The sequence below is a fragment of the Rhinatrema bivittatum genome, chromosome 4 (assembly GCF_901001135.1).
Source record: "Rhinatrema bivittatum chromosome 4, aRhiBiv1.1, whole genome shotgun sequence".
Lineage (NCBI taxonomy): Eukaryota > Metazoa > Chordata > Amphibia > Gymnophiona > Rhinatrematidae > Rhinatrema > Rhinatrema bivittatum.
In genome coordinates, this window is record NC_042618.1 from 304551576 (window position 1) to 304568664 (window position 17089).

Genomic DNA, 17089 nt, shown 5'->3' on the forward strand with positions numbered 1-17089 from the left:
TGCTGGACCAGAGGCAGCATGGATTCACCAGGGAAAGGTCCTGTCAGACATATCTGATTGACTTTTTTTGATTGGGTGACTAGGGAATTGGATCGAGGAAGAGCGCTTGATGTCCATCTACTTGGATTTCAGCAAAGCTTTTGATACGGTCCCACACAGGAAGCTTGTGAATAAAATGAGAAGCTTAGGAGTGAGTGCCAAGGTGGTGGCCTGGATTGCAAACTGGTTGATGGACAGAAGACAATGTGTGATGGTAAATGGAACTTACTCTGAAGAGAGAGTGGTGTTAAGCGGAGTGCCATAAGGATCAGTGTTGGGACTGGTCCTGTTCAATATCTTTGTGAGCGACATTGCAGATGGGATAGAAGGTAAGGTTAGCCTTTTTGCAGATGATACTAAGATCTGCACCAGAGTGGACACGCCGGAAGGAGTTGAGAGAATGAGACGGGATTTAAGGAAGCTGGAAGAGTGGTCGAAGATATGGCAGCTGAGATTCAATGCCAAGAAGTGCAGAGTCATGCATATAGGGTGTATTTAATTGGGGGGGTGAAGGGCTGATGTTCACGGAGCAGGAGAGAGGGGTGATAGTGTCTAATCTGAAGTCGGGGAAACAATGTGACAAGGCGATAACTAAAGCCAGAAGAATGCTGGGCTGCATAGAGAGGAATATCTAGTAAGAGAAAGGAAGTGATGATCCTTTTGTACAGGGCCTTGGTGAGGTTTCACCTGGAGTACTGTGTTCAGTTCTGTAGACTGTATCTCCAAAGGGACAGAGACAGGATGGAGGTGGTCCAGAGAAGGGCAACCAAAAAGGTGGAAGGTCTACATAAAATGACTTATGAGGAGAGATTGAAGAACCTAAATATGTATACCCTGGGGAAGAGGAGGAGCAGGGGTGATATGATACAGACTTTCAGATACTTGAAAGGTTTTAATGATCCATGGTCAACAACAAACCTTTTTCGTTGAAAAAAATCAGTAGAACTAGGGATCATGATTTGAAACTCCAGGGAGGAAGACTTAGAACCAATGTCGGGAAATATTTCTTCACGGAGAGGGTGGTGGATGCCTGGAATGCCCTTCTGGAGGAAGTGGTGAAGACTAAAACTGTGAAGGAATTCAAAGGGGCATGGGATAAACACTCTGGATCCATTAAGGATAGAGTATGGGAATGAAGAGAAGAGCCATGGGGGTGGTTTGCTGGAATGGTGATGGCTACTACTCAATAAGCCTTTGCATGGTTAATGCAACTCCAACATTACTCTATGCATCAATGGCAGAGGGTGGCAGAAAATTCGAATCAAGCAGTTACCAACAAGGGCCCTGAACTTGGTGGTCGGTGAAACAGATAAGTATGGGAAAATAAGTGTGGGAGCTTGCTGGGCAGACTGGATCGGCCGTTTGGTGTTTTTCTACCATTGTTTCTATGCTTATTGGCCATTTTTTTCTGCCAGACATGTTTTTTTGGGCTTGATGGGTTGGGCTTGTGCCCAGCTGTTCCTGTAATTGGCTGCTGCTACCAATGAGCCCTGTCCATAGCAGGTCACCATCAGAGGCTGTTGCTTGCCGTGGGTAGACCCGACACGGCAAGCAACAGCATCAGGTGACCAAGGAAGCCTTTATGCAGCACTGCAGACCTAAACACTGAAGGGAGTGAAGCACTCAACTCGCAACAGTCAAACAGAAGAGGTACCTGGAGGGGGAGGAATGACTGTGCTGGGAGGGGGGAATGAGTGTGAGGGGGCCAGTGATATGCCTGTAAGGGATGGGGAAGGGAGGATGAGTGTGAGGGGGGCCAGAGATGTGCTTGGAGGGAGTGGGGAAGGAGAATGAGTATGAGGGTCTGGTGTCTATTTTTCACTTTGAAGGAGCTAAAGGGTTCAGTAGCTGAGGCCGGGGTGATGGTGCACCAGTCAGTCATACAACTGGCCTGCATGGGAGGGTGGCTAGAAAGAAGCCATTACTGAATAATCATACCTGGCAACTCTCCAGATTTAGCCCAGAGACTCTGGAAATTTAGACAAATTTTCGGGTCTCTGGGCAGGACGATAGTCTCCAAGCTGCTGCTAGTTTCACACCTCACGTGGCACATGTGCTGGAGCCACTGTATTTCCATATATGCCCATTGCCAATCACATGTGCATGCTGAAAAGCTGGAAGGTACTCGATGGCTTCAATCAAGCTGAGAGCGAGAACTATAAGAAGGCAAACACGATGAGTGTATATATATACCTCAGAAAGAGCACACTTTCAACTCAGGGTGGGTGGGGTTGGGCAGGGTTTCATTGGTCTGCCTGATGAATTGATGATTAATATTAAATATTGATAATTATATTGATTGAATAATAGTGATGAATTGGTGATTAAAATAATGATTATGAATATATGGGTGATAAATGGCCTGGGGACTGGATCAATGCCTTTTCTATGAGTATGTGCACAGGTTGGGATGGCAACTGTGGGAAGGAGCTGGATCAAGCGCTTGGTCACTGTGGCACAAGTGAATGGGAGCATTGCTAGGGAAGATATAGGCAAAGGACTGGAGAGCCGAGGATCAGGCAGTGGCTAGGGAGGGAAAGCACTAGGGATCTATGAGTCATGGATAGTGGGAGGGTGGAAGAAAGAGGGCGAGAGTTCAAGTAGGAGGAAGAAGGAAAAAGATCTGCAATAGCAGGGGGTAAGGAGAGAAGAGAGAAGTACAAGATCTGCAGAGACAGAGGAAGAAGAAGTATGCCTGCAGTGGCAGGAGGAAGAAAACAAAAGAGAATTTCTGCAACAGCAGCAGAAAGGGAGAAAAAGTCTGCAGCAAGAGGGAAAAGGTCACATAGAAAGTGCCTCACATAAGCAGAGAGTAACTGTGCTAAAGGATACATCGCACTATCTTCTGAATCTACCTTGGGGGTCTCTCATTAAATGCCAGGTGAACATGTTTAAGACTAACACCTGTCACTCCATTAAGTATGGAAATGATATTTTGCACTAAGCAAAACAATCAACTCTCATTGCCACTAGGACAAGGCCTTCAACAGCACCAGAAGAATTAACAGGTGAAGAAGACACAGCCACAACCTCATCCTCTGTCTGTGTCACAATGGACCAGAAATATGTAAAGACAGGTTCAATCAGAACTTTCTTCATGTTTGGAATGCTATTATATTTGTACAGATGTAAGTTACATTAAAGAAAATTAAAAAAAATGAAGTGAAGGCTTGTTTGTTGGGGGGGGGGGGGAGGGAAGAGAGAAAGTGTGCTATGTTGCTGTACCTGGTCTTCTCCCATCCCCCGCTACACCCCCCCCCCCCCCCCCCCGCTAATCTTGAGAAATCTCAGGGTGAGCAGGATTCAAAACTTCCCAGGTATGTGAATAATGAATTGTGACTGAAAAAATTACTTTTAGCGCATGCTGTTTGGAACAATCTGTGTAATGTCATATGTAATCCACAAAACTTTGCTGGCATTTTAAGGGGGGTGAATACTATTGTAAGCCACTGTATTTCCTACATTACTCTCACAAGTACTTTTTAAGTGTTTTCTTTGTATCAATACATTCTAATAAAAGTATTTTTAACATCACGTGTTTTGGGCTTGGGTTTGGTTTTTTTTGGCAAATAGCATTTGTTCTTTCTTGATTACCTGGCCGTACTTTAAAAGCCTGCTTCACTCACAGCCAACTGCTGCCTCATCGAGACTCCCTTGCACCTTGCTGTGGCCACCCTTGCGCTTTATTCTGCCTTGACCTTGTTCCTGTTTTTAGTGTGTCCTGATAGAGAACACCTTGTCTTGTCTTATTGTTTGCAGTGTGGCCTGTTAAAGGCCGCCTTCTCCTGTCTTTGTTCTGTGGAGATTGTGCTTGTTCCCTCTATTCTTCACTCCACAAAAATACGAGGAAGAATCTGTTACAGTACAATGTTGCCATTTTATTTTAACTGTAATATTACAAGGGAAGGCACACTTTGAGCAAGCTCTCAATGGGAGTTCTGAAATCCATTACATCCAACAAGATATATACAGTTTCTACACAAAAAAGTCAGCATGACACAGAAAATGTCATAGGGTCATGACTGTTAACGTGTCAGCATGACCTAAGTTCTAATTTTAGTTACCTACAAGCACAGCACATTTTGTTAGTGATGAGAAAAGAACATACATTTTTGTCTAATTAGGAGATCATGACTTTTGCTTCTACTAACCTCTTCCCATAAACATAGCCAAAATTAGGTTTATAAAATATAACTTCAAAGAATATTAATCTGCTTTCATAAGCTAAATTGGATAGAGAGGCACAATAAATCTTACCAACTTTGTCAGTCCCTGTCTGTTTCCCTAGCTCCTGTATGGCCATCCAGTGGCCCTCTTGCCTGCATTCTGTCCTTGTTGGTCCGATTCCTTTCTTGCCATTCATTCTGTTTGTTTTGTCTTGCCCTGTCCTGTGCCTGTGTCCCTCTCCTGGTCTTGGTGTCTTGCTTTCCTTGCCTATGTTTTGCCTTGTTCTGGTCTTTGCATTTCTGGTATCTTGTCTGTCTGCTCCCTGCCTTGCCTTGCACCCTGTTCCATTTTTTGCCCTGCCTTTGTTCTGTGCTTATTTTCTCTGTTTCTGTCTCCTTGTCTGCCCTGCTTTTCCTCCATTTTGGATTGACTTGTCGTTCCTGACCTGGCTTGACTTTTGATGTTGCCTCGCTTACCTGCCAACCTTTACCTTAGACTGCCTTGTATCTGCTTGAATACTGCCTGCCTAGACTTCAGCCTGCCACATCCCAGCTTGAACCCCTGCCCCAGGGGGACTGCCAGTGAAGTCCTGCTGGCCACCAGAACCTGTGGGCTCAACCCAAGGTTGAGGTGTCCAGTCAGACAGAAGCTCCTGCAATGCCCAGCTCTTGAGTCTTCTACTGCTCCTACCTGGAGATTACCTTTAACTGACCTGAATGGCCATGACAGATAGGTTTGCTAAACATGTGGATAAAGGTGAACCGGTAGATGTAGTGTATTTGGGTTTTCAGAAGGCGTTTGACAAAGTCCCTCAAGAGAGGCTTCTACGAAAACTAAAAAGTCATGGGATAGGAGGCGATGTCCTTTCGTGTATTACAAACTGGTTAAAAGACAGGAAACAGAGAGTAGGATTAAATGGTCAATTTTCTCAGTGGAAAAGGGTACAGTGGAGTGCCTCAGGGATCTGTACTTGGACCGGTGCTTTTCAATATATATATATATATATAAATGATCTGGAAAGGAATACAATGAGTGAGGTTATCAAATTTGCAGATGATACAAATTTATTCATAGTAGTTAAATCACAAGCAGACTGTGATACATTACAGGAGGACCGTGCAAGACTGGAAGATTGGGCATCCAAATGGCAGATGAAATTTAATGTGGACAAGTGCAAGGTGTTGCATATAGGGAAAAATAACCCTTGCTGTAGTTACACGATGTTAGGTTCCAAATTAGGAGCTACCACCCAGGAATAAGATCTAGGCATCATAGTGGATAATACTTTAAAATCGTCGGCTCAGTGTGCTGCAGCAGTCAAAAAAGCAAATAGAATGTTAGGAATTATTAGGAAGGGAATGGTTAATAGAACGAAAATGTCATAATGCCTCTGTATTGCTCCATGGTGAGACCACACCTTGAATACTGTGTACAATTCTGGTCGCCGCATCTCAAAAAAGATATAATTGCGATGGAGAAGGTACAGAGAAGTGCAACCAAAATGATAAAGGGGATGGAACAGCTCCCTTATGAGGAAAGGCTGAAGAGGTTAGGGCTGTTCAGCTTGGAGAAGAGATGGCTGAGGGGGGATATGATAGAGGTCTTTAAGATCATGAGAGATCTTGAACGAGTAGATGTGACTCGGTTATTTACACATTCGAATAATAGAAGGACTAGGGGGCATTCCATGAAGTTAGCAAGTAGCACATTTAAGACTAATCGGAGAAAATTCTTTTTCACCCAACGCACAATAAAGCTCTGGAATTTGTTGCCAGAGGATGTGGTTAGTGCAGTTAGTGTAGCTGGGTTCAAAAAAGGTTTGGATAAGTTCTTGGAGAAGTCCATTAATGGCTATTAATCAATTATACTTAGGGAATAGCCACTGCTATTAATTGCATCAGTAGCATGGGTTCTTCTTAGTGTTTGGGTAATTGCCAGGTTCTTGTGGCCTGGTTTTGGCCTCTGTTGGAAACAAGATGCTGGGCTTGATGGACCCTTGGTCTGACCCAGCATGGCAATTTATGTTCTTATGACTAATGCTTCATCTGCCACTCCTCTGGGTACCCTGACCCCTGCTTTTCTCCCTTCCCCAGCATTTCAGATCATTGAAATAGATCAGTCAATTACCTGGCTAAGTAGTTAGCCAAATTTCCAGTAGGTGGGAGTAGAAGGATCAGGTGCTACTTATTCAGCTAATCGACAGTGAAATTTAAAAGCCCTATGGTGCAAAAGCCAGGAGATACATGAGTATCTTGGGCTGGTGTGCAACATGTGGATTTTAAGAAGCGCACTAGTACGCACGTAAATGGGAAAGGCAAAAAAGGGGTGGGATGTGGGAGGGGTCTGAGCAGGGCATGAGTGGTCTGGGTCTTTATCATGAAATGTTCACGTATTTATGCGCACAAGTACGCACCGGAGTCCCCTACTGCATAACTTTACTTCTGCTATGGATGGCGTGTAAGTAATGAAACAAAAAAAAAAAGGCTAGTTAGGGTTTTAAGAGTTGGGGGTAAAAGGTTAAAAGGGAGGCATCATCAACCTCTCACTAAATGAAGGAGTAATGCCAGATACCTTGAAAGGAGCTATAATCAAACCAATCATTAAGAAAAAGAACCTTGACTCCCTGAATCTGAGCAACTATAGACCAGTCTCCAACTTACCCCTAATAGCCAAACTTATTGAAAAAACAGTACAAAAACAACTGTCAAACCATCTTGAAAGTAACAACATATTATACCCAGCTCGACCTGGATTTCGCAAACATTACAGTACAGAGACTTTACTTTTAGCTCTATCAGATACTATCTTAAGAGGCTTTGACATAGGAACACACTACATTCTCATTCTATTTAGATCTCTCTGCAGCTTTTGATGCTGTAAATCACAAAATACTAATCAACAGACTGAAAGAAATAGGACTCACTAACAAAACAATAAACTGGTTTGAGTCATATTTAAACAATAGATATTTCCAAGTACAAATCAAAAATACACTTTCAGACAAAATGAACTACTAACAGGTGTCCCACAGGGATCAGCCCTGTCTGCAACACTCTTTAATATTTACTTACTACCAATTTGTCCCCTACTAGCAGGACTTGGAATCATACACTACATTTACGCAGGCGATATACAACTACTGTTACTCATTGTAAACACCATTGAAGAGACAATGAAACTAGCCAATATGTATCGTGATATAATCAAACAGCTCCTAAACCAGATGGAACTAGTAATAAATATCGACAAAACTGAATTCTTTCACCTTTGAACGAAAAAATATACATCCTATACAACCTTCAATCACAATCAAAAATAATCAAGCCATGGAATTAGCAATAAAAGTAACGAATCTAGGGGTAATAATTGACCCTGAGTTAAGCATGAAACAGCACATCTCACAGAAATTAAAAGAAGGATATGGTAAACTAATGACCTTGAGAAGACTGAAACTTCTGCTAACACTAAACAATTTTTGCACAGTTCTACAGGCAATGAAATTCGCAAGCACAGATTATTGTAACTCCCTGCTACTAGGGCTACCACAATCTATGCTAAGGCCGCTGCAAATACTTCAAAATTCCACTGCTAGAATTTTAACTGGCAAAAGAAAAAGTGACCACATTACAGGAACACTTGCCGAACTACACGGGTTCCCAATTGAACAAAGAATACAGTTTAAGGCTCTATGTATAATTCATAAACTAATCTACGATGAAAAAACAGACTGGTTTAACACATCACTGCGCGTTCATGTCCCACACAGAAACTTGAGATCTGCTAATAAGGCGCTACTAACTGTCCCCTCTGTTAAATCAGCACGCCTCACTCAAGTAAGGGAAAGAGCACTTTCAGTGGCTGGTCCTGTGCTATGGAACACCATGCCACTCGAAATAAGGCTGCAGAGAAATTTGAAAATATTCAAATCTATCCTGAAAACCTGGCTCTTTAAACAAGCTTTTTATAAAGATAAAGAGAAGGAATAAAACAGCTGATAAGGACACACCGAGCAAACAGTTGTTGTTTTTTTAACTTACAGTGCATTTTAATGTTAAATTTGAAACGCTTAACAATTTCCTAACAGATAAGCTTAACTTAAACAAATAGTTTATTGTACTAAAATGTTCCATTCTGTGATGGCACATGTTTAATATGTAATCTATACCACTCATATTTTTCTTTATTGTGCCTTTCTGTAAACCGTTGTGATGGTTATCTAACTTAACGACGGTATAGAAGAGTTTTTAATTTTTTTTTTTTTTAAATATTAACTACGGGGAGTTAGGAAGTCCTAGCCTTTACCTGAGCGAACTGGGAACGGACTGGAGAAACTGGAGAAATGTATCTAATAAAATCCTCTCACTGGACTGGAGAAACTGGAGAAACGTATCTAATAAAATCCTCTCACTTACGTGGTAGATCTGACATTTGCACGCACATGAGCACATCCATATAAAATTGTGCACACATACGTATGTACAGCTGATTTTAAATTATATGAGCATATATATGCGTATGTTATAAAATATCCATTGGTGCAAGTCAGAATACATGCGTATATGAATGCCCACGCGGCTCTTTCAAAGTTACCATCCTCATTGGATAAGTATCGATATTTGTACTTATCCGGTTAAGTTAATTGGATAAAGTAGTCCTGCAATAGAGTAGGTCTAACTTAGCCAAACATAACTTATCTGGCTAAGTAGCACCAAATACAGGGATATTCAGCAGCTTAGGCATGCTCTAGAATTTGTTGCCAGAGGGATGTGTTAGTGCAGTTAGTGTAGCTGGGTTAAAAAAAGGTTTGGATAAGTTCGTGGAGGAGAAGTCCATTAACTGCTATTAATCAAGTTTACTTAGGGAATGGCCTCTGCTATTAATTACATCAGTAGCATGGGATCTTCTTGGTGTTTGGGTACTTGCCAGGTTCTTGTGACCTGGTTTGGCCTCTGTTGGAAACAGGATGCTGGGCTTGATGGACCCTTGGTCTGATTCATCATGGCAATTTCTTATGTTCTTATGTTATGCTGCTGAATAATCCCATGTTAGGTTAGCTGCATAAATTTTATCTGGCTAATTTACTTAGCTGTTTTATTCTGAATGTCTACCTATGTACATGTATGTATGTATTTGTATATTTGTGCATATGCATGTTTGTTTATTATTTATTTATTTAAAAGTATTTTAAACCACCTTCCAGATCCAAGAATGGTGCCTCAAGGCGATGTACACACATACATAAACATTCACACACATTTTTTCATGTGATCTTTCATGAAAACCTCAGTGAGTGATAAATCATCAATGAAGCAAAATTGTGACCAGGTTTAAGCTCTAGTCTATTCTTTAACTCAAACCACTGAACTATTTACCCAGCTGGTAGTTGCATAATTTTCTTAATTTAGGAAATTGAAAAGCTAACTTTCTCCCTAATAATCAAACCGATTAAAAAAAAAAAAACAAACTGTGGGCGCACCGGCGTGCACCCAGGCACCTCTCCTGGGCACTTGATTCTCTATTTAAATTAGTGCCGGCGCTAATAAGGAGGCGCTAGGGACACTACCGCTTCCCTAGTGCCTCATTGTTAGCGGAAGCGGCAGCTGTCAGCAGGTCTGACAACCGACACTTAATTTTACCGGTGTCAGTTGTCCAACCCGCTGACAGCCACGGGTTCAGAAAATGGACGCTGGCAAATTTGTGCATCCGTTTTCCAAATCATGGGCCGCAGCAGATTTTTTTTTTTTTTTTTTTAAAGAAGTTTTGCTTTTTTTAATTTTTGGGGCGTCCGACTTAATATCACTATAGTTTTTTCTGTACACTTGCCCAGTGCAGTCTGAAATTAACGCCTGCTTGGCCGCACATTTTACTTTCTGTATTTAGAGTGACTAATAGGCTCATCAACATGCATTTGCATGTGATGAGCGCTATTAGTTTCGGGGGGGTTGGCCACGCGTTTTCCAAGCGCTATTACCTTTTACAGTGTAAGGAGTAATAATAGCGCGTCAAAAACACGCAGCCAAACAGTGCATTCTGTATCGGCCTGAATAGTAGTTAGTTTTATGGAGCCCTGTAATGCTTCCATGTCTAACAAGGTATTCCTGGGACTCTGTGATCATGGCTAAACTCCAAATAAAGACAAGAGATGAAAGCATTTGTTTCAACCTCTGGTTTTTCCCTGCTTTCAGATTGTGCATCCTTATTTAAAAAAAAAAAAAAAAAAATTGCCTTTGGGTAGAAAAGCTATTTCACTGTATTCTAAGGATCAAAGTTTGAAAAGTTCTGATATATATTCCTAATAGAACTACTCCATGTTCTTCTGACACAAAGAGAGAGTATTTATTTCTTCCAAGTACTAGTAAGAAATAGCTGCAGCACACAATAACTCATCCCTTGCATAAAATCTTTGTACCAGCCCCATGTTTCTCTTCTGCAGCACAGAGAATCAGTAGTATAAGCGTCCCCCAAACACCATCCCCCCACAGAATAGGTACAGTGCGGACAGCAGCAGTTCAAACTTCACATACAGACTGCCCCTACACGGAATAGCTACTCCAAGATAGCAGCAATATAAACTTCTCTCACACACTCTTCCCCCAACACTCATTAGGTATAAAACAGGGAGCACCAGTACAAGGTCTCTTCCCCGTACACCCCCCCCCCCCCCACAACATAATATCCCATTTCAGAAAAGGTATAGCTTAGGCACCAGGACAAGGTCTCTTCCCCGTAACCCCTCAACATAATATACCACCTCAGAAAAGGTATAGCTTAGACAGCAGCAGTGCAGGTTTCCCTCACACACTGGCCCATGAGAGGAGAGATAATGTTATGGAATAAGAAATGAGTTCACTTTTACTACCTATTCCAGTCTCTTATCTGTGAAGTAGTTCTCACCGATCTTGATGGTGATTTGAGTGGCATAGGTGGACACCCCCTCACTTGGGAGAAGGATAGAGACAACAGCTCATGTCACATAGACTTTTCAGAACTGATTTCTACTTTCTTTTTTCTTTTTTTTTTTTCTAGATTTAAGAAGATTATTCCAATCCCAGAACAGAGTATGGTTCAGATGTTGTGCTACCTGTTAGAATGCCTTCTTACCAAGGATAACACTCCTCCTGATTGTCCAAAGGAGCTCTATGAGTTGTACTTTGTCTTTGCAGTTGTTTGGGCATTTGGTGGAGCCCTGTTCCAGGACCAGGTAGGATTATACCAGCAGTATAAACATTAAATGAATGTGTGTCAGAGAGAGACGTGTTTCAGATTACAAACATTAGAGGCTCATAGAAAGTAGCTATCTCCATACAGTGTATACATTACAGAAGTATAGTTCAGAAGGATCTGGGTCAGACAGGAATTGCCTGAGTATTAAGGGCATGGTTCATAAGGGGGGGGGGGGCTGTCTCAGTACAGTACTCACATCTGAAGCTTATGGCTCAGAGGGGAGCTGATTCAGTACAGAGTAAGCATTAGAGAGAATTTGAGAGGGGATAGCCCAATCAGGCATTAGGGGGTGTAGCTCAGAGGGGATTATTTATTTGAATTTTTTATATACCGATATTCCTATAAAGAATATAGATCACACCGGTTTACAAAAGAACTGAACTTTCGCTATGAGGCGATACATTAAACAAAGAACATAGTCATTAAACATTTAAAACCATTGAACATTTGAAACAATTGGAATTAAGGCACAGCAGCAAACCGAGAGCAAAAATTAAATAAATAAATTGACTAAAAAATAAAATAAAATAATAAAATAAATAAATAAATAAATAAAATGAAAATAAAATATCTCAGTACAGTACAGGCAGTAGGAGCATGGTACATGGGGAAGATGTTTCAATACAAATATAGGCTGGGGGACTCTCATTACAATCATTGGAAGGCATGGCTCCCAGACCGTTTCAGTACAACCATTGGGGGGGGGGGGGGGGGGCATGGCTCAGCTTAGAGGACAGTCTCAGGTACAGTACAAGCACTGTGAGGCATGACTCAGGGAGCAGACTCTCAGTACAAGCTTGTTGGGGTGGGGAATGGCTCAGAAGGAAGCAGTTTGAGGTACAGTACATGCATTGGGAGGCATGGATCAGAGAGAGACAGTACAGTACAAACAAATATATGCTGAAAATTGCTACATAAACATTGGCAAGTTAAATGTAAGACATTGATAAGACAGGCTAAGAGAGAATTTGAAAAGAAGTTGGCTGTAGAGGCAAAAACTCACAGTAAAAACGTTTTTAAATATATCCGAAGCAGAAAGCCTGTGAGGGAGTCAGTTGGACCGTTAGATGACCAAGGGGTTAAAGGGGCACTTAGAGAAGATAAGGCCATCGTGGAAAGATTAAATGATTTCTTTGCTTTGGTGTTTATTGAAGAGGATGTTGGGGAGGTACCCGTAATGGAGAAAGATTTCATGGGTAATGATTCAGATGGACTGAATCAAATCACGGTGAACCTAGAAGATGTGGTAGGTCTGATTGACAAACTGAAGAGTAGTAAATCACCTGGACCGGATGGTATACACCCCAGAGTTCTGAAGGAACTAAAACATGAAATTTCAGACCTATTAGTAAAAATTTGTAACCTATCATTATTTATTTTTATTTATTTATTTATTTTAACAGTTTTTTATACCGACCTTCATAGTAAATAACCATATCGGAGCGGTTTACAGTTTAACAAAGGGAAAAACTAGAGTAAACAAATTCAAGTAAACGAAAGATAACAATAGGTAGGAATAAGTCAAAGTTACAAATCAACAGGGGGAGAGAACTTGGAAGCTTACTACAAGCTGGAAAGAAGAAAGGCCGGTAATAAAAGTATTGTTACCATAGAGTGTACGAGTTATAAAACTTAAAAAACTGTGCTTTACCCTGAAAGTCTCAGAGTCCATTTTTTTTTTTTTCGAGAAATTCGATGATTTTGTTTGTTTTTTTTGTTTTCGAGAAATTCGATGATTTTGTTTTCGAGAAATTCAATGATTAAAATCATCCATTGTACCTGAAGACTGGAGGATAGCAAATGTAACCCCAATATTTAAAAAGGGCTCCAGGAGCGATCCAGGAAACTACAGACCGGTTAGCCTGACTTCAGTGCCAGGAAAAATAGTGGAAAGTGTTCTAAACATCAAAATCACAGAACATATAGAAAGACATGGTTTAATGGAACAAAGTCAGCATGGTTTTACCCAGGGCAAGTCTTGCCTCACAAATCTGCTTCACTTTTTTGAAGGAGTTAATAAACATGGATAAAGGTGAACCGGTAGATATAGTATACTTGGATTTTCAGAAGGCTTTTGACAAAGTTCCTCATGAGAGGCTTCTAGGAAAAGTAAAAAGTCATGGGATAGGTGGCGATGTCCTTTCGTGGATTGCAAACTGGCTAAAAGACAGGAAACAGAGAGTAGGATTAAATGGACAATTTTCTCAGTGGAAGGGCGTGGACAGTGGAGTGCCTCAGGGATCTGTATTGGGACCCTTACTTTTCAATATATTTATAAATGATCTGGAAAGAAATATGACAAGTGAGATAATCAAATTTGAAGATGACACAAAATTGTTCAGAGTAGTTAAATCACAAGCAGATTGTGATAAATTGCAGGAAGACCTTGTGAGACTGGAAAATTGGGCATCCAAATGGCAGATGAAATTTAATGTGGATAAGTACAAGGTGATGCATATAGGGAAAAATAACCCATGCTATAATTTACACAATGTTGGGTTCCATATTAGGTGCTACAACCCAAGAAAGAGATCTAGGTGTCATAGTGGATAACACATTGAAATCGTTGGTTCAGTGTGCTGCGGCAGTCAAAAAAGCAAACAGAATGTTGGGAATTATTAGAAAGGGAATGGTGAATAAAACAGAAAATGTCATAATGCCTCTGTATCGCTCCATGGTGAGACCGCACCTTGAATACTGTGTACAATTCTGGTTGCCACATCTCAAAAAAGATATAATTACGATGGAGAAGGTACAGAGAAGGGCTACCAAAATGATAAGGGGAATGGAACAGCTCCCCTATGAGGAAAGACTAAAGAGGTTAGGACTTTTCAGCTTGGAGAAGAGATGGCTGAGGGGGGATATGATAGAGATGTTTAAAATCATGAGAGGTCTAGAACGGGTAGATGTGAATCGGTTATTTACTCTTTCGGATAGTAGAAAGACTAGGGGGCACTCCATGAAGTTAGCATGGGGCACATTTAAAACTAATCGGAGAAAGTTCTTTTTTACTCAATGCACAATTAAACTCTGGAATTTGTTGCCAGAGAATGTGGTTCGTGCAGTTAGTATAGCTGTGTTTAAAAAAGGATTGGATAACTTCTTGGAGGAGAAGTCCATTACCTGCTATTAAATTTACTTAGAGAATAGCCACTGCCATTAGCAATGGTAACATAGAATAGACTTAGTTTTTGGGTACTTGCCAGGTTCTTATGGCCTGGATTGGCCACTGTTGGAAGCAGGATGCTGGGCTTGATGGACCCTTGGTCTGTCCCAGTATGGCATTTTCTTATGTTCTTATGTCCATTCTGCAGGGTCTGGCAAGTTCTTTATTCTCAATTTCCCTAGGATCCTCCTGTTTCTCCTCATCTCCTAAAACACACAAAAGATTTCTGTTTTTTATTGAATACAAAATATCTTAGCTGGAATTCTCTGCACAGAAGCCTGAGTTGCAGAATATTTTTCATGTTAGATGATTGTTTTATCTTGCAGACTAGCTGTGTTTAAAAAGTATTTTCTGAGACTATAATCTGTTAGTATGTTGTGGTTTATTTTACTTTGTGTCCTGCACACATATCTTACATCACAGTGCTCCTCTAAAGAGGAACACTCTTGCTCAGAATTCAAAGTGGCTTATTGTCTTGCCACATAATATACGTTCTTCAGGCTGAACAGTAAGGGTAGTTTATAAATTAGTTAAATTATTAAATCTTTGCTGCTGTTAGTAGCTTCAAAGCCATCAGTGATGTCACAAATCCTTCAGTTTGCCACTGTGGAGAGAGTTTTCTGGCATCACACTTCTGTTGCTACTAGCACAAAATGGCTGCCCAGAGCACTCTTCAAGTAATCCAGCTCAAGTTCTGAGTAGTCTAAAACATATTGGAGCAATTTTAACACACTCTGTGGTGCTTGTAATAAAGAAACCACAGGTCTGCAAGCTCATTTCCCTGTGGAGTTTCTCTTTGAAAATACATATGGTGTGCCCATTGCAGGTACCTTCATATCCATGTGCTCTACACCTAAAAATGTACATGGGGTTATGAAAATGCACTCTCTCAACTTAATCCTGCCTACCTTTGATTGCAGGTAAAACTTGCATACTTTTATCTGCATATGGGGGAGGTGGGGGGAGGTACAATTTTCAAATTGCATTTTTATGTGAATAAACACCTATTTAGCCATGTAAAACCTTTAAAATATTACCCTCTAAGTTCAGCTGGAAAATCACCACCTGGATGATCAAAGCTTCTAATTCTGAGCCTGGAATTCTTTAAACAGAAATCTGCCTTCTATGCAGTGCAGTTGTAAGTTTATAATCAACACTTTACATCTGTAGATTTTGTTGCTATACATGAGTCATATGAAGTGTTACTCTGTTATTATTTTTGTTTCTCCCAGGATGCTCCACTTTTCACCAGGGCTTCACTGTTCATGACATTTCTCTTCTCAAAACCTATTCACTCTGATCATGTTGTCATGCTGGACTTTTCTGGACCCTATAGCAACTACTTAGCCCTGTGAATGGAGCAGAGTTTCAGCTAGTTGGCTTCAATGTCTTCAGATATGTGTTTGCTAATTGATTTGCCCTCTCTTCTTGCAGCTGGTTGACTACAGAGTGGAATTCAGCAAGTGGTGGGTGACTGAGTTCAAGACCATCAAATTCCCATCCCAGGGGACTGTCTTTGACTATTACATTGACTCGGAGACCAAGAAGTTTGAGCTCTGGTCCAAACTCATCCCTAAATTTGAATTTGATCCAGACATGCCCCTACAGGTGAGTGAACACTGACCATCTCTGTCCCAGAGATCTGAATGCTTTATAAGTGGTACTCAGACTAGGGATGTACAATCTTAAATAATTAAATGCTTAAACACTAAAGTCTTACCATTTAATCCATAGTATTTAACATTTACTGGCACTACTACAGGGAGCCATGGACAGGCTTAGGTTGGCATCAGCTGACTTCCAGCTTTGTGGTGTGCTTGCATGGCTGTCCATGTTGAAGTAGGCTGGACAGCAATTGGCCAGCTGGGGAGCATACAAGCACGTTGTAACTGAGGTTAGGATGGGAGAAGGAAGACACTGCTTGCCCCAACACTCAACTGCTAGAGGCTGTAGTACAGCTAGGGACCTTCATTTTTGGGTTTTATTTTTGTTTTATTTAAAAAGTTTTATATACCACTTTTCCATAAATGTTCATAGCAGTTTATGTTTTCTGGGAATTTATCAGGGTTTACTATAAGAACAAAAGGAGAAGAAAATAAGTTAAAAAAAGGACTAATTTTTCCAGGTAAATATCAAGAGTTTATTTTGGTGAGCAGAAGCCAGGACAATAAAATATTAAGCACATTCTCCCACTACCCACTCAGCAGCATCCCCATCTCGACCCCATCCCCTACCTAGCATGTTCTCTCTCCCCCACCTACTGTGCCAATAATCTCCCTCCCACCACCCCATACTGCAACAGTATTCATCTTTACCAGTGGTGGCTCCAGACTTCTCTTTCCTTTGGCAGCATGCTTACTGAGGCTTCCACACTGCAACACTGCAGTTCTATTTTTGTGCAGGACCAGGGAGCCTGCTGAGAATTGCTTCAAACACATTCATGGTACCAGACAGCAAGCATTTTGGCTGCTTGGGGGATGAGAAGGCAGGTCT

The 17089-nt window shown here is 41.1% G+C and overlaps 1 protein-coding gene across 1 annotated transcript in view; it reads left to right on the plus strand.

The window, feature by feature from the left end:
- The window catches only part of DNAH9 (dynein axonemal heavy chain 9), a 1128006-nt gene that overhangs the window by 378983 nt on the left and 731934 nt on the right, over positions 1-17089 (plus strand). The window contains exons 36-37 of the mRNA XM_029600235.1: positions 11233-11407; positions 16031-16204. Coding sequence (XP_029456095.1) covers positions 11233-11407; positions 16031-16204 — 349 coding nt within the window. The remainder of the gene's footprint in view (positions 1-11232; positions 11408-16030; positions 16205-17089) is intronic.